At 38.6% G+C, this 19725-nt stretch overlaps 1 protein-coding gene across 1 annotated transcript in view; it reads left to right on the top strand.

Moving 5' to 3' along the window:
- The window catches only part of UBR5 (ubiquitin protein ligase E3 component n-recognin 5), an 84820-nt gene extending 70092 nt beyond the window's left edge, over nucleotides 1–14728 (top strand). The window contains exons 42-59 of the mRNA XM_065829944.2: nucleotides 192–265; nucleotides 878–1050; nucleotides 1150–1263; nucleotides 1810–2030; nucleotides 2658–2778; nucleotides 2873–2971; nucleotides 3246–3489; nucleotides 4060–4171; nucleotides 4693–4837; nucleotides 5078–5208; nucleotides 5432–5492; nucleotides 5825–6000; nucleotides 6371–6455; nucleotides 7762–7917; nucleotides 8484–8597; nucleotides 9932–10076; nucleotides 10639–10724; nucleotides 11824–14728. Coding sequence (XP_065686016.1) covers nucleotides 192–265; nucleotides 878–1050; nucleotides 1150–1263; nucleotides 1810–2030; nucleotides 2658–2778; nucleotides 2873–2971; nucleotides 3246–3489; nucleotides 4060–4171; nucleotides 4693–4837; nucleotides 5078–5208; nucleotides 5432–5492; nucleotides 5825–6000; nucleotides 6371–6455; nucleotides 7762–7917; nucleotides 8484–8597; nucleotides 9932–10076; nucleotides 10639–10724; nucleotides 11824–12036 — 2470 coding nt within the window. The 3' untranslated portion in view covers nucleotides 12037–14728. The remainder of the gene's footprint in view (nucleotides 1–191; nucleotides 266–877; nucleotides 1051–1149; nucleotides 1264–1809; nucleotides 2031–2657; nucleotides 2779–2872; nucleotides 2972–3245; nucleotides 3490–4059; nucleotides 4172–4692; nucleotides 4838–5077; nucleotides 5209–5431; nucleotides 5493–5824; nucleotides 6001–6370; nucleotides 6456–7761; nucleotides 7918–8483; nucleotides 8598–9931; nucleotides 10077–10638; nucleotides 10725–11823) is intronic.
- The last annotated feature ends 4997 nt before the right edge of the window (nucleotides 14729–19725 follow it).

Below are 19725 nucleotides of genomic sequence, written 5' to 3' on the forward strand. Positions count from 1 at the left end.
AAGCTTGTGAATATGGAATGCAAAGTACTCTATAGTACTTGGATTTAGAGTGAGTTTATTCTTGTGATGTATAACTCTCAAGTACGCTTACTGATGATACTCTTGCTTTTATTGATTGCTAGAGTGTAAATGTTTTTTTTTTTCAAGAGGATTGACTCTCTTCCTTTTTTTTACCTCTTCTTTTTTTTAAGAACTAGGGAACTTTTAGAACTGGGTCTCGACAATGAAGATTCAGAACATGAAAACGATGATGACACCAATCAAAGTTAGTAAACAGAAACACTTCTATAGTATGCCAGAATGTAACACTTAGTGTATTTTCTGCTTTAACTGTCTGAGACTTTGAATAAATTTTGCTATTTGTATATGTTACATTAAAACAATGAAAAAATGTCCTTTTAGAGTTAGGTTTTAGTAAGATTTTCTTAAAATTGTTACTTTATCAAATGTCTTCTGCCATTGCCCTGTTCTCATTTTGGAGCCCTCTTCTTGTCTCCTTTCCCTATAAACTGCAGAATTTGTGCCCACCCATATCATTCTACAGAGTGACAGAATTTAAAATCTGAATCAGAGTTAAACTGATTTTTTTTTTATCTGATGAAACTGCTGCCGAAAATGGTAGAATATATAACCTATACTATGTATGTATAGTGTAGAAGTGCATGTTTGGTAAAGCTAGTTACAGTAAAAAGAATAAAAGTGATGACTAAGCAACTTAAAAATACGGGATTTGTGGTAGTATCCTCTAGAATTATTAAATTTGCAGAGATGCTCCTCTGGTCAGATAGCTAAGAGGGAAGCATATTAATTTTTGCTATTTAAAATCCTTTGCTTTTATAACTGTGAAAGTCAAATTTAAATTTTCTCTGATATTTAGGTGCTACACTGAATGACAAAGATGACGACTCCCTCCCAGCAGAGACTGGCCAAAACCATCCGTTTTTCAGAAGATCAGACTCCATGACGTTCCTTGGCTGCATTCCACCAAACCCTTTTGAGGTTCCTCTGGCAGAGGCCATCCCCCTGGCAGACCAGCCCCATCTATTACAGGTGACATCAGAGAGGGCGTTCTGGAAGGAAGCTGCAGTTTGCTTTTTCATTTCTAACTGAAGTATATTATTTACCCAGAATGCTTTTGTTAATTTTCAGCCAAATGCTCGCAAAGAAGATCTGTTTGGCCGACCAAGCCAGGGTCTGTATTCATCTTCTGCCAACAGCGGGAAATGCTTAATGGAAGTTACAGTGGACAGAAACTGCCTTGAGGTAGGGGTTTTATTATTTTAAATAATAGAGTAATTTAAACCAGTACCTTCATTCCTTTAAAAGACACTTGGATGTTTTCAGAGATAGTTTTAAGTAGCTTTCAAAATGATAATCTAAAAGCCTAGTAAGTGTGAAAACTTGGACTTTTTATGAACAATATGCTTGACTTTTTTTTTTTGAGTGTAGAAACTTTTATGTTTACTGATATATAGCAGATTTCAGGCAATATTTTTAAGGCTACAGTACAATCCTGAGTTAATTTTGGAATGCCTGTTGTATAATTATTAGTGATAAATAGAACTGAATCTCCTTATAGTCCAGTAGATCTGACTTGCCTACAGACTGAGCATTAAATGGCAAGTTTATGAAATGCAAACATGAAGTAGGAAAATGGATTTCTGTATTGGTTAAAAAGATTGAGTTTATTGTGTTTTAACAGGTCACTTTTGTGTGGTTTAAAAATTTTATATATATATATATAATCTCCTGAAAAAGCTTTCTAGACTGCTTTGAAAGTGCAATTAAATTTTACTTTCACTTGTTTAGGTTCTTCCAACTAAAATGTCTTATGCAGCCAACTTAAAAAATGTTATGAGCATGCAAAATCGGCAGAAGAAGGAAGGGGAGGAACAAAATGTGCCTACAGAAGAATCTGAGAGTTCAAAGCCGGGGCCCTCAGCTCATGATCTGGCAGCACAACTGAAAAGCAGCTTATTGGCAGAGATAGGATTGACAGAAAGTGAAGGGCCACCTCTCACATCTTTCAGGTAGTTTGAGTTAAAAATTACTTCTTGAAGTATTACTGAACTGATAAAAGGATATTTGGGAGTCTGAAAAGTTCTTTTAAATGAAAATGAGTAGGTTACTTTAGTCTGAATTTGTAGTTTGTGGTTGGTAGCTTTTAAAAAGAAGAGTTGAACAGTCTTCAAAGAGGTCTGTGCAAACCGTAGTGAATGTCCTTCACTACCTGACTGCTGCTGCAGACCTACTAGGATGTCCTGGGTAGCCAAGTTTTAAAAACTAGAATTGATAGCTTACTGTCCATGTCTGGTGGTACTGACCACACTTTGTGCAGTTAGGGATTGAACTGCCCATACTTTGACTTACAGCTTTTTTTAATATTACAGTTTTGATCGAAGGGAGACCAGTAACAGTGAATTCCATGTAGCAGTGAAGATACATGGTTTGAGAGTAATTCCTCTTTGGAAGCAAAACTTGTGTTTCAACTTAAACTAAGCAGCTTCATGCGCTTTTGTCCGCAAACTTACTGTATTGTGGTGTTGTTCTTCAGAAATAACTTAGTTGAAGGCAGAGAGTGAGAAAAAGCAGAAGTACACAAAACGTCTGAAATGTAACTTGATTTTGCTTGTCTGTTCTTTTTATGCCTCCTGCAGGCCACAGTGTAGCTTCATGGGCATGGTTATATCTCATGACATGTTGCTGGGACGTTGGCGCCTTTCTTTAGAGTTGTTTGGTAGAGTATTCATGGAAGATGTTGGAGCAGAGCCTGGATCGGTATGTATTTCCCAGTGCAAGGACAGTTCCTCTTAGAATGAAATTGTCTACTTCCCTCATCATTCTGACTTTTTTGTTGTTTTTTTATTTTAAGATCTTGACTGAATTGGGTGGCTTTGAAGTAAAGGAGTCAAAATTCCGCAGGGAGATGGAAAAACTTAGAAACCAGCAATCCAGGGATTTAACGTTGGAGGTAAAAAATGTTAGTTTATCTTCTCAATTTGTTTTCATTAAAAGTTGAATCATTACACATTGCAGTAACTTGATAGAAGTTATGTTTCAGAGTCTGCAAGCAGGTGTCTTAAACTTACTTTGTGTTAAGCGCTGTTGCAATTACTCTGTGGTTTTTCACAGTCTAATTGGTATTTTCTGAGTATATGCAGAAGTGTCCAGAAACTTCTTGTGAAGCTGAAATTCTCTCTGTATGATGATTAGTAAAGAGAAGAAAACCTTTTTGTTTTTGGTAGGTTGATCGAGACAGAGATCTTCTAATCCAGCAGACCATGAGGCAGCTCAACAATCATTTTGGTCGCAGGTGTGCTACCACTCCGATGGCTGTACACAGAGTAAAAGTTACTTTTAAGGATGAGCCAGGCGAAGGCAGCGGTGTAGCACGAAGCTTTTATACTGCTATTGCACAGGCTTTTCTGTCAAATGAGAAACTGCCAAATCTAGATTGTATTCAGAATGCCAACAAGGGTACTCACACAAGTAAGTGATGCATGATTGTTAATCTACAGACAACTTTAAAAGCCTTGTATGTTTTTTTCATTTAAATACTTGGCATTGTCTCAGAGATTTCTCTTGTTAGCTCATAATGAGAACCGAAAATTGTGCATGTTACATCTCTGAGATAAAGAAATGGCTTTTTCTGCTTTCAGAAACAATCTTGTTTTTTCTCACAACAAGAGTCTGCTTTGGATGCTCTCAGCTTTTTTGAGCATCTTTCTCTCTAATAGGTAATAATTGTCAAGATTTTAGCTAGTAAGAGCTTATACGTTTTAATACAACTGCTCTATCTGGCTTGTTACAAACACATTTTAATGTTTCTTAAAGTATATATTAACTTTTGAAGAATTTTGGCATTTGAAAGTTGGTACAAACACTTCAGGTTCCTTTCTTAAGTTGGACTGAACCCTGATCACTACTTTAAGTGGAGTGGTTCTGTCTCATTGGTGTCTTTCAAGCGGTCTTCCAAAACTGTGTCCTCCTTACACTGAAACTTGGATAGGAGAGAGAAGTACAAAGATGTGTAAGCTTATGAGGTTTTGTCCCCTTCAGGTCTGATGCAGAGATTGCGAAATAGGGGGGAGAGAGATCGGGAAAGGGAGCGAGAGAGAGAAATGCGGAGAAGTAGTGGCTTAAGAGCTGGTTCTCGGAGAGATAGGGATAGGTAAGTGATACATTTTTTTTATTTGTTGGAGATACTTTGTCAAATAGAATAACTACCTTGGTTATCTTCAGGAAAAATACCTTCTCAAGTAAATGTGTCTGTCTTTTTCATTTTCAGGAGCAATTTACAGGGTAATTTCTTTAAATTCAATATATACTTTAATTCTTCAAAGAATAATTATGCTTACTTTAGCATTGGTAGATTATGACTCAACCACATGCCATCAGTCTCTCTTGCTAAAACAATGAAAACGTGTACTACAATAAAATCGTGAAGTGGTTTAGAAACAACATTGTTGGTGACATGTCTGACTGCTGTATCCAAAATACTCGTACTATTAAAATCACTGGTTCATTATGATTCTCTGTTTCTGAATCATGCTCTCCAAGCAGCTGTGAGCAACACTACTATTCCAGCATAAAAGCTAACGCTGTTTTGTATCTGTCTGCAAATGATATTGTTCCAGAGGATTTTTGCCTATTTCCTCTGAAATGAGTACAAACTGCTCTAATTTTCTTAAGGGACTTTAGAAGACAACTTTCCATTGACACACGGCCATTTAGACCGGCATCAGAAGGAAATCCCAGCGATGACCCTGACCCCCTTCCAGCGCACAGACAAGCCCTTGGAGAAAGGCTCTACCCTCGAGTGCAGGCAATGCAACCAGTAAGACTGATCTGTCTATACGTTTAATGATAGGTTGTTCTTGTCATCTTTTCATTTAAAAAGTCCCTTGTTCTTTAACATCACTGAAAATATTTGAACATGTAGGGCTGTTTTCATATTCTTTGGCAGTTTAGGAGTTATCTTGTAATGCCTTCTATATTTAAAATACTTTCATAAAACTGTATTTGAAAATGAGAGAACTGGATGAGAATAGTAAGATGTGTCATTCCTTATCCTCAGGCATTTGCAAGTAAAATCACGGGAATGTTGTTGGAATTGTCCCCTGCTCAGCTGCTTCTGTTACTAGCTAGTGAAGATTCCCTTAGAGCAAGAGTTGATGAAGCAATGGAACTCATAATTGCACATGGCAGGTAAAGTATCAAGGATTTAGATAATAACCGAAAACTGATTTTGTGGCCACAGCACTTGTACTGTGCTACATCTAACTCTGATACACGAAACTTATTCTTTGCTTTTAGTTATTTTTATTTGGACAAATGACTTGTGTGCTTTGGTTTAATCTGTCTAGTTTCAGAATATGACAGTTCCTTATTGTGAAATTAAATCTGCCTTTATTTTTTTTCCCTTGTCAAGGGAGAATGGTGCTGACAGTATATTGGATCTTGGCTTGCTGGACTCTTCAGATAAAGTGCAGGTAACAAACTGTTGCAGAAATTAAATTTACCTAAGATCCAGTTGTATCAGTTAATTTTAAAACCTTAAGCAACTGGAGCATTCTTTTATCATGCAAAATAAAGTTCTGTTTAATTATCTAGTGGAGTTATCTTTTTTTTTGTTTTCTTTGTTTTTCTTTTGAAAAGATTAAGCAGCAATTACTCAAAAGTATTAAATTTTACCATTAGGAAATATCATGGAAATTCTTAACCAATGGAACTTGAATCTTTAGGTCTAGTAGCAAATAGGTTGTGGATGTGTGTCAGTAACTAGAAGTATGTTTCTTAATTGCTGTTCTGACTTTCAAAACAGGAAAATAGAAAGCGACACGGTTCCAGCCGCAGCGTAGTAGATATGGAATTGGATGATACAGATGATGGGGATGATAATGCACCACTTTTCTACCAACCTGGAAAACGAGGGTTTTATACACCAAGACCTGGTAAAAACACAGAAGCAAGGCTGAATTGTTTCAGAAACATTGGCAGGTATGCTACTATTAACTTTCTAGTCTGACAAACTGTAAAAGATGAATATGCGAAATACCACAGAGAGTAACAATGATCCAAGCTGCAAAAACTTCATTACTCTTATGCTCTGTATTTCTCACCTGGAGCTAAATAGTGGGGAATTTGCACATCTCAACTCGAGGTTTCTTTTCCTGTTAATTTTTTTTTTGTTTCTTTTTTTACAGTCTATAAGTCTTACACTGCAGGAAGTATTTTATTGAAACGATAGGTGTCCATGATTTTCTTTTGGGGATTGTTTCTTAGACTATTTTGACTTTTAAAATGTGAGTTTGCTGAAAGAGCTCCAATATAATTTCTGTTGTAACAAAACCCAAACATTTCTTTTCAGAATCCTAGGATTGTGCTTGTTGCAGAATGAACTATGTCCCATCACACTAAATAGACATGTAATCAAAGTTCTTCTTGGCAGAAAGGTAAGTTGAACATAGAAACTTGCATTTCCTTTAATTACATAATATCTCATCTTTAAAAATAGCTTTTTTTTCCTAACGTACATGTATTGACAAGAAGAGCTCATATTGGAACGGTAAGGGTGCCTTTAAATTTAATTTGAGGAGTATGAATTTTTTTCATCACTTAAATTTTGAAGTGAGTAGAGGTCAGGTATTTGACTAAGATGGAATTATTTGTAATAGGTTAAACGCATTTGACTCTCTTCAGAAGCAGCTTACTGCCTGTCATTTTCTTCTTCCTGAGACCGAAGGCTCTAAAAGACTGTGTTGGACAGTACTAGGCAATAGCATCTCAGCTTAATGATATTTGAGAGAACTCATTGAATTCAGTTGTAATGAAAATTTATTCTTAAGTGTAGGTATAATTTAATTTAGGGTAATAATTACCTAAACCTTTGGTAAAAAAGCTTCCTTATATAAACGCTAGTTAGGTACTTCACATTTCATGCATTAGTCATAGCGTTGTCAGTTCTACCTGATGCAGCAAACTTAAACCGAGGTTTATTACTGCTAGTCTTTCCTTAAAAACTATGTAGATCACATAATCAGTTATCCAACATACATATGAAATGAAAAAGGGTTCATGGCAGAAAGATACGCCTCCAAATAACCCCTGATATTTTCCAAGAGAGATTACCTTCTAATTATTTTATTTGGGTTTTTCTTCTTGAATTAGTATTCTTTCCCCTTAAAAGTTGGATACATCAAAGAATATTTTAGTTAGATTTAGTTTAGTTTAGTTAGTACTCTTTTCTCTCCAGGCTGATAGTGAACAAAGAAGGAAGAAACTATAGAAAACAGCAAGAAGTAGACATTGTATTTGAACCGTTGGAAACTGGTATGCAGCTACTGGACCATCAGTCATTTAATGTGTCCATATGGCAGCAGTATGTGTGTGCTTAAGTGGAGGGGAACTTTCAACATTTTGGAGCACCAGTACAAATAGTTTCCAACTTCAATCAACGTGCATCAAATCTCTGTTAAACTAGGTCATATGTAGATGATTTTTTTTTTTTTTTTAATGTGTAAATTTTCTTTATAACCTCAGTGCCCTTCATAGCAGGAAAGGCTTTACAGGTCTGTCTTCACATTCTGCTAATGCACTTCAGTTGAGTATTCTAATGGACCTTCAAAAGTAGGTTGAAAATAGGAGTTCAACTGCTTTTATTTCCAAGTGTTTGTATGCTTGGTTCCCTGGGCTATGTGCTGCTGTATGCTAGCGCATAGAATAGGCACAGATCACCTGATTTACGTCTCTTTTTTATAGGTGAACTGGCATGACTTTGCTTTTTTTGACCCGGTTATGTATGAAAGCCTTCGGCAACTCATCCTGGCTTCCCAGAGTACAGATGCTGACGCGGTGTTTGCAGCGATGGACTTGGCCTTTGCCATAGACCTGTGTAAGGAGGAGGGCGGAGGGCAGGTAAGCGCAGCTAAAACTGTGTCTCTCTGCAGTTTCAGAATGCCACAGCTTAAGCATGTTGTAATGTACACATCATCCATGCTCTTCTCAGGTGGCAGAGATAATGTTTTACCCTTCCTAGATTCAAATATAGTGCTCTCCTTAGACAACTAAGTGTGGGTTTTTTTCCTGGAAGGTGATGTAGAACCTGCCATAAAACCTGGATAGTATAGTTAATCCTAGGGCAGGGCTGTCAGACTCATTTTCACTGAGGGGCACATCAGCCTCACGGTTGCCTTCAAAGGGCTGAATGTGATTTTAGGACTGTATAAATAGAGGAGTAGTTACAGTCCTAAAATCACATTCAGCCCTTTGAAGGCAACCGTGAGGCTGATGTGGCCCCTGGTGAAAATGAGTTTGACACTCCTGTCCCAGGGGACCTTTAAAGCTAACCTGTAGCAGTAAATGTGTGTTATTAGAAGGAAATTAAGCAGTAAATCACTGTGCAGCATACTGTCGCTGTTGTAATAATTTCATTTCCTTTTATTCCTTCTTTTTTTAAAATGATCCTTGTTACTTTGCCATAGGTTGAACTTATTTCCAATGGCGTAAATATACCAGTCACTCCTCAGAATGTATATGAGTATGTCCGGAAATACGCAGAACACCGAATGTTGGTAGTAGCAGAGCAGCCTCTACATGTAAGTCTTTGGTGGAGTGGTTTGGTTTTTTTTTTTTAATTTAAAAAAAATATGTAAGATTTCAAGCAGTTAATTCTTATGCTATTGCTAATGAGGTTTCTTTTGAAGTCTTGACGGCTTGATTAAAAATACTTTATTTTCTAATTTCTTTTAGAATTGTATAGCTGTTTATGCAGTACTGTGAAGAATGAGTACTTTGAGCAAATCCTCTTTTTTATAGAATGAAAGATAATTTCTTTCTAATTGGTTAGACATAAATGTTCATTTATTGAGCTCAAATGGCATGTGTCCTCTTGGAATTTTTGCTTTGTATTTAGCAGCTACTTTGTTCTAATAATCTGTCACCTTTGATTTGTTTAACCTTACAAAGTTAAAAAGAAATTTCAAAATATTTACATAAATCACCTTGAATGTTTCACTTCTGTCCTTGTTTTAAAAGGAAAAATCAGTTATGAAACATACAACTTTGTTCTTATTTTACTAGCCTGGCAGGAAACCTAACAATTGACTTATAAAACTATATTTAAAATCATTTAACTTTTGAAGACATTTTAAATTAAGAGCTGGGAAATTACATATTTTTGTAAATAGTACTTAGAACCACTTTCTGTTGTAGGATACTAATCTAAACTTTTTCATTTCTGTTCACTGTGGTTTCCTGCTGCATTTCTGAGATAAGCCAGGAGACTGCTGGATTACCTCTCTGCGGTTTAGGTCCAAAATTGTCATAGAACATGTTCCTAGAGTCAAGCTACTTACTCTCAATGTCTGCCTATATTAATATTTGACTCTTGTTTACTTAAAGAGTTGAAAACCATAACATTTGTATTAATTTGGGAATTTAGTAAAACAATTTTTTTCATATTTTTCCATTTGAAAATGGAATTTCCAGTCTTTTCAGGCTACTGCTTATTTATAAAATATATGTATTTGCGTATAACATTTTTTCAAGCAGAGTTGTCACCAAGTGTCTGAGGAAGCAAAGCAATAGTAACATGCAAGATGCATTTTTTGTAATTCTCATCAGATCCAGCGTAGCTCAGGAAAATACCTGAATGTTTAGCACAGAATGTTTTCTGCTCCTGGTGAAATATTAGTTCAAAACATTATTGCTTTCTCTTGCAATAATAGGTAGGGTCTAGCAGATTCGTGCAGTCCTTTGTTTTGGAAAATTTGCATCTGGGATGGCAAAGCTTTGAAAGAACAGAACAGTTAGGAGGATAATGAATTTTGAAGTTAATAGGGGAGTCCACATGGAACTTCTCAGTGATGTATTTAAACCCAGTCTGGAAGTCATATGGCTATAATGCAAATCTTGTGGTTTTCACTTTAAGGCAATGAGGAAGGGTCTCCTGGATGTACTTCCAAAGAATTCACTAGAAGATTTGACAGCAGAAGATTTCAGACTTTTGGTAAATGGCTGTGGTGAAGTAAATGTGCAAATGCTAATCAGCTTTACCTCTTTCAATGATGAGTCAGGTATGAAATAACTTCTTCAGAAGCAGCATTGCAAACACAGTGTTTGTTTTGTGTTGAGTAGAGTTACTGGCATTAAACTACCTCTTCAAATTTGACATAAGCTAATCACTGAAAGTCCTAATAAAATTATTACTGTGTTTTTTACATATCTTTGAAAATATTTACCCTCAGTTGGGGGAGGCAACCACATTTTCCAACTTTGCTGTCCCTTGATGTTGAATACAATGGTTGTATTATTGGTACCATATCTTTCCTTCTGAAAGTTCTGACCTAACTTTAGAACTGTAAATGTGATGAATGCAGTCTAATTTCTTACATATATTTCGCTGTTGTTGGGCTTTTGGGGATGGAGAGGATGGGAGTTGTACTGAGGTGTGTCAGAGTTAGCCTTTACATTCAAAAGTATGTGCGTTAGTTTTGAAATTTCTATTGTCTCCAATATCAGAATTTTATGCATAAGATTATAGCTGAGATCCAACTTGCAGTACATGTAAAATAGATCTCTTCATATTTGTGGTCCAGTGTACCAGCTGAATTATATATCTTTTTTTATTTCACACAGGAGAAAATGCTGAGAAGCTTTTGCAGTTCAAGCGCTGGTTTTGGTCCATTGTTGAGAAGATGAGTATGACAGAAAGACAAGATCTAGTAAGTTGTCATTTCTCAGTGGAAACGTGCAGAAGAACAACTGACATAATTACTGGTTTTAACTGTGTCTACCTGCAGAGACTTTGCATGTGAAGAGTTAAGGTGGCAGAGCAGGGTAGTAGGGATTGATTAGACTATCAGTTCTGGAAACATGAGGTGTGACTCCTAGACCTCCTTGCAACTGAAAGTAAGTGTGGTGCGTCTTTGTCCACACTGACAGGTCTGTGATGGAAGCACAGTTACAGTGTCTGCACAGTCGTTCTTGAGCTGAGTAACTCTGGTTAGTCAACTGTGTTTTGGGCTAGGAGAGTTTTGAGGTTGAGTTTTCTCTCTGGATCTCCTGCTCTCCTGACTTCTTGTGTATCTTGAGGGCAACACCCATGTCCTCTCTGTAAGATGTTGGTAATGATACTGTCTCTTTCTTAGAGCCCTTCAGGAATAGCTGATGAGAAGCATGAAAGATCAAGATACTGTTCAGGGGGGTTCGTTTTGGAAAACTTGCCTGTAAATTGTATTCACTGCATGCTTCTTAAAACTATTTGCTTTTATTTTCCTGCTACTTAAGGTACTATCTTTCCTTTACAGTTTGCTAAAAGGAAAAAAAGACTAATTTGAAAAGCAGAAAATCTAGAGCATGTTTGTTAAGGAGTATCTGTGGTTACACTTTGGTAACGACTCTGCTATGCAAGTCAATATTTCACACTTGAGACAATAAATCAAATATTGTCTGTTGCTGCCTTTTGTCTGTACAAGTACTTTATTCTGGTTTGTGAGAGATTCCTGCATTTTGTATTGATTGCACTCACCATCTTCCCTGATGGATTTGGGGATGTTTCATTTACAGAGGATTTTTTGAGACAGGATCATTTTGAGTGCTGCGTTTGTCAGTTTTAAGAGAAGTATATAAGGTAGTTAGTAATTGAGGAAAGGAAGAGAAGGAAGCTACCACAAAAGCATGTAGCACGAGCACTGAGTTTCGTTGGCATATTGAACGCAACGTAGTGTGATCAAACTTGCTGTGACTGTGCAGTTCTTCTTTATCCTATCTCTACACAACATGGAGGCAACATGAATTTTAAATGCTGTCTTCTTTTTTCAGGTTTATTTTTGGACCTCAAGTCCATCATTGCCTGCCAGTGAGGAGGGATTCCAGCCTATGCCGTCAATCACAATAAGACCACCAGATGACCAACATCTTCCTACAGCAAACACTTGCATTTCCCGCCTTTATGTCCCACTCTATTCCTCTAAGCAGATTTTGAAACAGAAATTGTTACTCGCCATTAAGACCAAGAATTTTGGTTTTGTGTAGAGTATAAAAAGTGTGTATTGCTGTGTAATATTACTAGCTAAGTTTTGTAGATTTTTCCATTTGTCTATAAAAGTTTATGAAAGTTAATGCTGTCATACCCCTGGTGGTACTTTAAAGATTTAAATGCAAACATTCCTGTACTAAATTTGTAACGTAAAGGCCTAAGGAGCACTGGCAATATCTGATTGCAACAGTTTGCTGGTCAATACCTCCTTTGCCTAACCCCAGCCAAAGATGACAGCAGAACAATATAATTTACACTGTGATTTATCTTTTTGCTGAGGGAAAATATGTAAAATGTTCTGAAAATTCACTGCTGCCTTTGTGGAAAGTGTTTCAGCAAAGGTTCTTGTATAGAGGGAGTAGGGAATTTCAAAATAAAAAATTAAGTATGTTCTGTGGTTTATTTTAACTTTTTTTTATGGTGTTTAATTTGTGGTTGGCTGCAGTTGTGTATCATGTATATTGAACTTGTAAAAAGTTCCTGACGGCTCAGATCCTGGAGTTGGGATCGTTCACTTACAAAACCACTTTCTTTGCAATTTTTGTTCTGATTGCATTGAACTCTGGTGCATCAGATACCATCACTAATATTTTGCATGTAATCTGTACCTTTAGTGGGGTTGTGTTGGGGTTTTTTTTTTTTGTACATATGATGAGGCCAATGCACAGTATTTCATAGTTCACAATCAACATTTTTGTATCCCTGTTTCAGTGAACAGACAGTCAGGAGATTGTTCCACTACCAGTTCTAACCCGACACTTGTACTACATTATCTAACTATGTAAACTCAGCCTGGGCACTTTCTGGTAACTGTAAAATGTTTATAAGATCATGATTATTGAAGATACATTTTGGGAAACTTCAATGTTCGTGAGCAGCTTAACTTCTTTTGTATCTAGCCTTTTTTTAAGTATCTTGTTACAGTTTTTTAATAAAGAAATTACAGACAAAATACAAAGTCATACTGAAGAAACAATAGTTTTTATTTATTCAGCCATTTATACTTTATCTAACAGCATACACTAAGCACAGTTGTTCATTAAAATTCTGAATTTCGTAACTGAAAAATTGACCTGCAGAAGACATTCAGCCCACATTTTACAGTTAGCAGAGAATCCTGAATGAAACGGGCCAGGCAACCCCTTCTTTTCACAGAATTGGTTTGAAGGGAAAGTGGCTTGTTCTGAAAAACCTCGAGGTAATTAGGTTAGAAAAAAATTCTTAAACTGCATGGTAGGGGTTCTACTGTATGTTCACTTTGGAAGTGGCTGGTTGCTTTTTGGGGGGGCAGTCTTTGACCGTAACCTAGGACGTGTTTTCCATAATGCTTGCGAGGCTTTTTGAGAGTTAGAAGTGATTAAAAAAGGAAGGAGCTGCTTTTTCTGTGTCAGATTTCTGAGAGCTTAGCAGATGTAAGTACGGAAGGTTAAACCTTTTGTTGTGGTGTTCTCCATCTTTCTTGCTTTTCCAACCCCATGAGTCCATGTTAGTGATACTTTTTTTTTTTTCTTTCTTCCTTTTGTTGGGACAAGCTAAACTTACATTCCGTCAAAATCCAAACAGAATTCACCTTTGCCAGAACTCCACTGGGTTTTCATTTCTGTCAGCTAGTTGAGGATGACCAGAAGTTACCTACAGCTGTGATTTTCAAAAAAGCCTCCATTTTCATCATTTATCTAGTTGCTAGAGGTACAGAGGACAGTTGAGATCAGCAATTCTGATCACCAGTTGCCAAACCGATGCTGAAAATCCTGTTTTCTAAATAAGGCTGTTTCAGGCTTGTGTAGTTCAACTGCAGATAAATCAAGTAAACAGATGTAGGATTATTTTTTGCATGTACTAATACTTCCTAAATCAATTGTCCTAGAAAAGGATACTTTCAATGTATGAGGATTGGAGTCTGTTCTGGATTTCCTGTTGTGACCTCCAGTGTATTTTAAGTTCAAGACTTTATTAGATTTTACTATGCTAGTATCAATTAAAAACAAAAAGCAGTACAGCTACACAAGTCTAGCTATAGGTGTGTTAGTATAGAGAAAATGTGTACTGGTATGGCTGTTCTCATATGCTAAGGAGGATAGTTTTAAAAGGTACAAAGCAACGTATACCTTATGCCTGGATTTCTAACTGGTGTGATTATTTCCATTACCAAAAATGCCTCTAATTGAAATGTGTAAAGTTAGTAGAAAGCAACAAAGAAACTGTCTAGAATAGGCATCAAGTCTGCAGTCTGTAAAAAAATAAAGCTCCCTCCCTCACAAAGCTTTGTGAGGCTTGATGTATTAAAAAGTATCCAAGGCCCTTGGATGAAAGGCCATATATAAATGTAAAGTACTGTGTGTATATATATATATGTATTGTGTGTATATTGTATATAAGTGTATGTGTATGTATAACATATAAATATATGTTATATGTATATATATTTCTGTATATAGCTTAAACATTTTTTTAAGTCCTGTAATGTATAGCTAGACAAAAATTACGCAGGTAACTCACCGTAGCCCACCATATATACACACACGAGGCATTCTGATAAGTGGAGAGGGAATCTAGAATGATTTATGCTGTCGTCATTGACTTGAAATGTGTATGTAGCTTTATAAATAGCCTTTTTCCTCTGTATGGTATATTTAAACTATATCAAGATTTTAATAAGAAAAATGTTTATTAAAATCATACACTTCATCTCCCTTTGACTTAAGCCCTTCTGTTAGTTCACTTTTAAGATGTGGTAGAGAAACTAGTTAAAAGGAAAATTCTGTAACGTTTACATTTTTTTAATAGTCTAAATTCTTAGCTGAAACAGGAGACAAAGGTAGCTACTAATAAAACGTTATCACCACCTACTAGACTAGCTCCTATTCTGAATCTAGGGAACACTGACACCTTAGTGCTAACTTCCATGGCTAACTCTGGGCATTGGTTTCTGTTCCTTAGCTGACTGTATCCAACACAGAAGGTAGATCGCTTGCTCCAGTGTTGTTAGTTTTCCAGAAGTGAAAAATGGTATGGACTTGTCATCAAGTGGTCTTTCCTGTCTGGTTAGTCTGGGAGTGACTTTTCTTTCCTGCAAGTTAGTCATTTGGTCATCAGTCAATGTGCAGTGTAAAAGCTGTAAACTGGCAGATTCGTGAATCAAAAGCAATACCCTTCTTGTAGGGCAGCAGTTACGTGGGGTGGCGGAGGAACAAAAATTCTCTAATCTCTTAAACCTACCTTTATCTTTGTATCATTTGCACAATTGTATGCAGACCTGCTGTTTTTTGGAAGTTTACTTGCACGTGTGCACCCGAAGAGGATTGTGCAGAGAGTTGGGGTGCAGGCCATCCAGGGTGACTGTCACAGGGCGGGAGAGGTCTGCGCGCACCCCCCTGCACCCACCTGCGGCTGGCGGGAACCCCCATCAGCACCCCTTTTCGGCAGTCCTGGCACCGTGGGGACGGTTGTTCAGCAGATTGGTGGTAGCCTTCTCGGAGGAATCTCCCTGCTCTCCTCGCTCTAACTTCATAGTGCTCTTACGTGCTATAGATCATGTCTCTGTCTGTGAATCCGTAAATGCCATTCTGAGCTTTTTCTGTGTCTGTACTCTCTGCTTCATTGACACCTGTGTTTCTCTGGCTTCCTCTAGGGAAACTGCAGATACCTAGCTTAGTAGCTTTGATTCCCTCTTTTCAAGCTTTGTATGATTTGACCTTTTTTATAAACTCTTCAGTTTTGTTTTTTAAGAACAGTTCTGCCAAAATCAAATAGAAAATTCTGCAAGTCTGTATTAACTGCATTTCAGTGCATTTGGCATTTGCTTATCCCGAGGTCTGAATGTCCACACACAGATTGAAATGTGTAGGTGAACTGGTCATGGGAAGCTTCAGCGTCTCTCTGGAACTCACGGTGCTGGAGTTCCTGCGGGGTCTGCGTGGGGAGGACACGAACAGGCGTCACAGCTGGACTCTGTCACAGCGCAGGCATTGCCCGGCCGGACCTCTCGCATCAGCAGCAGCACCCGCTGGCCCTTACCTGGTGGGAAATTGCTGTCGTGGTTTTCATTTGTGGCTATTTGAGAATCTTGTCATTGAGCAGATTTGCTGAACTGAGAAGCGCAAAGGGCTTTTAAATTTTTAAGGATTATCTGTGGAGTTGCCTTTAATAGGATAACTTTGTCTTGCTTGAAACACAAGCCTGTAAGTGAGACTTCTATTCTCCCCCTTTGTTCGTGGCTTTCCTAATATAAAGGTATGTTTTGTCATTACATGTCACCACAAGTTACTGTTAGAGTAATGCACCATTTATTAGAGTAAGCAGCAGTCAGTTGTTCCCAAGTGTTTCAGGACTTTTTTCCATAATGGTGAAACTTCTTGGCATCCCTTGTGCAGTGACAATGGCAGCTAATGCAAATGTTTGAGTACTGTAGTTGTGCGAGCCTACTGGAAAATAAGTTGCTGCCACAACCTGTGGTAAGGTTTCTTTCTCCGCAAGGACACTCTTCTAGGAAAATAGTTGTTTTGGACCTACCGAAATGATTCATAAATTGATTTTCATACAGTGAACAGTTTTAGGATGAAAAAGCAGATTTCACTTGAATTTATAAACTAAAATTCTTCAATATACCTGAAATAGCATTCTTCATAGAAAAAAAAAAGGTATTTATAAAGCATTTTTGAAAGTACGCTACATATTCCCAAAATAAGTAGTGTCTTTTGGGGAAGGAGGGAAGAGGCATTGCAGTTCAATCTGTGATAACTGCATCTTGGATGCCTTAAAAGATTAAATTTTGGGATATAATTTGTATCAGTAACATTCTTTGCCTTGTCATGAAAGAATACTTTTCCCAAAATGTTGTAATTGATGCTAGTATAGAGTGCATTTTTTCATGGATTTTATTATTTTCAGAACTACTAAATACAGCATGAACTTGCAGATTGTTCTCATTCATATCTTTCCAAAGCAGAATGTGGACAGGCCTTTTTTTTGAGTGGGTCAGAATTGCTCCATTGGACAGAGCAAGCTTTGGGGATGCAAAGCTGTGCTAGTAAGCCCATAGGGTCTAGGACTGTCTGATGGCGTCCTAAAGGTGTGTGCTGCTGCTGCACCTCCATTAATTGCGATTAATCTGAGTCCCCCCCATGCAGAAACGCCTCCCCAGCTCCTTGGAGTGGGTGTTTTGGGGTGAGGAGCCGTGGGGAGGGGGCAGGACACCGGGCAGGGCGGAGCTGAGGAATGAACGCGGCTCCCACCACCCACCAGGGAGCTTGTTCTAAATCTGACATCACAGGCATACCCGAGTAATCTGAAATCCTGCAAAGTCTTGCATAATGCTGTATTTCATATATATGGTTATTCTGCTTGTAAACTATTTTACATTTCCACAAGTGCTTTTCTGTATTTCGGTATCATGTACATGATGTAATTAATTTATATACAACAAAGCTAACAGAAATTGGTGGATTTTTGTGGAGGTGCAAGAACAGCCAACTGCTGTTTCATTAATCCTTATGGTATGTTTCCTTTGCCCTATTTTTCCTTTGTATATTCTTGTAATCTTTAGGCACCATGTAAGTAGATGTTTGCTGTGCATCTGTAAAAGGGCAGGTGTGACTCTAAGAAGTTATTCCCAAGTACCTGAATGCCTTTCTATTGCTAATTATATTGATTTGTGATAGTTCTTAAACCTTGTCAAATAGCAGGACAGTCCCTTATTTGGTGAATTTTGAAACAGCAGCCAGGGTAATCAGGTTAGCAGGCTAAGACAACTGATAGGCAGGTCAATGTCATTTAAGTATGCTTGAGTCTTGCTGCTTGTTGGTTTTGGCCCAGAAACTCACACATGTCCCTCAAGCTGTCAGCACACTCTGCAGTACACACATCATATAATTTGTCAGTGTTAATGTGTCAGGTGGGTTTACTCTATGTCAATCTAATTGTTTGCTCTGGGCCAAAACCCAGAATCCCTGGTACTCAGTATGCCAGTGAGTGGAGCTGTTGTTGGATGTGAATATTGAGCAACTTGCATGGGTATCTCTGCATTAATAAAACTTAGAGGCTGACTCAGAGCAGTCATCAGGTAACAGCAGATATCGTTAGTGTGAAACCACCTTTTCTCATTTATTGTTTGTGTGTTTCTGGTGTGCTGTCTAGTAACTTGCTGCTTAGGCATCTGTTTCTACTCCCCAGAAAACCCCATGCAAGAAAACCAAGGCTGTTCTCATGCTTAGGACCAGTGTGGTCACCCATGCTGCACAGGTCTCACCACTGAACTTTCCTCACCCCCTGCCCTCGTGACGCTTGAGCTCCTCTCTTAAGACTTAAAAGAGCCGCAGGAGGCAGATACGGTCCACAGGAGCCCAGCTGGCCCAGCTCCCACTGCCCACGCTTGGGAAACAGGGAGAGGGGAGGTCTCAGTCTCTCTGTGGTGGCCAGGTGCCTTAAATATATATATATATATCCAAAATTCTTAATGACAGAGAACTAAGTAACCAAAGGTTACCTTTCTGGAAAAGGATACCAGAATCCCTCAAAGCCCTACCTGTGTCCTCTGTTCCTTCCCTGGCTGAGGGGTGGTTGGGGATGTTTGGCTGGCGCTTTGCCTGGTCGCAGGGGTGGTGCACAGTGTCTATGGACTTGTCTCCACTGAGGAACACTAGGCCTCCAGGTCCTCCTCTTCCTGAAGGGATCACCTGGGCTCCTGGCATTTCTCTTGGCCTCTGAAGAGCAGCTCAGTCCTGCTTCTGTGCTGCCTGGCTGCCTTGGTGCTGAAAAACATCTAGTTCTTGCTCAATGGCGTTTGCTTTTAGATTTGTGTCTTTGATTTCAGGTCTTCATGACAAACCATGCTGCACCCACTAGGTGGGACTTTTCTTCTGGTTTTCCTATGGACTACTTGATTGTTTTGGTAAAGGACACGCATGTGTACAGGAAAGCGGCCTGAGAGCCGAGCCAGCTTTGGGATGAGGAAGGAAGAGGCAACTGCTGAACTCTGCCCATTCCCAGCTCTGGATGAAGTCTCTCTGCTCGCGAGAAGTGACAGAAACAAATGTCGGTGGTACTTACAGTTGTGTTTGCACTCATAGGTGCTGCAAGCACCTCCAAGCACTACAACTACTGTGCAACTATTGGAGGGTGTTTTGAGGTCTGTATTAGGTAAGGGTGGATTAAAAGAGGCTTCTTCTTTTCCTTACATAGGTTGTTCTTTCTTGTACACTTTTAGAGCACCCACCTGTATCCAGTAATAGATGCTTCGTGTTATGGCTCAGTTACAGCTGCCACTATCTTGCTCTGTATACATTCCTCAGTAAATACTTGCAACAAAGCAGTTAACTCCCTCCACTAGTTAATCTTCTGTTATCATATTTAAGAGGCTTGTTTAGGACTTTCTCCTAATTTGAGGTTGGTTTTATTTTTCGCTGTTGTTGGGTTTGTTTTCTTCCTTACAAAATAAGACCATCAGTCGCAAACAGTGCTCTGCCTCCCTCCGTTTTCTGTCTCCATCTGTCCCGACAGCAGCAGGCCGGGACACCGGGCCGGTAAGCACGACCCGGAGAGCGGCTCTGAGCACCGGCTTCTTTCCCGCTCCCGCTGGAGCCCGGGGGCCGCAGAGCCCTTCGCCGCCGGTAGCCCAACGCTGCGGGGTCGGCTCCTGCTCAGCAGCCGCCTCCCCGTGCTCGGGGCCGGGCCAGGCTGCGCCGCGC

The sequence above is a fragment of the Patagioenas fasciata genome, chromosome 2 (genome assembly GCF_037038585.1).
Source record: "Patagioenas fasciata isolate bPatFas1 chromosome 2, bPatFas1.hap1, whole genome shotgun sequence".
Classification (NCBI taxonomy): domain Eukaryota; kingdom Metazoa; phylum Chordata; class Aves; order Columbiformes; family Columbidae; genus Patagioenas; species Patagioenas fasciata.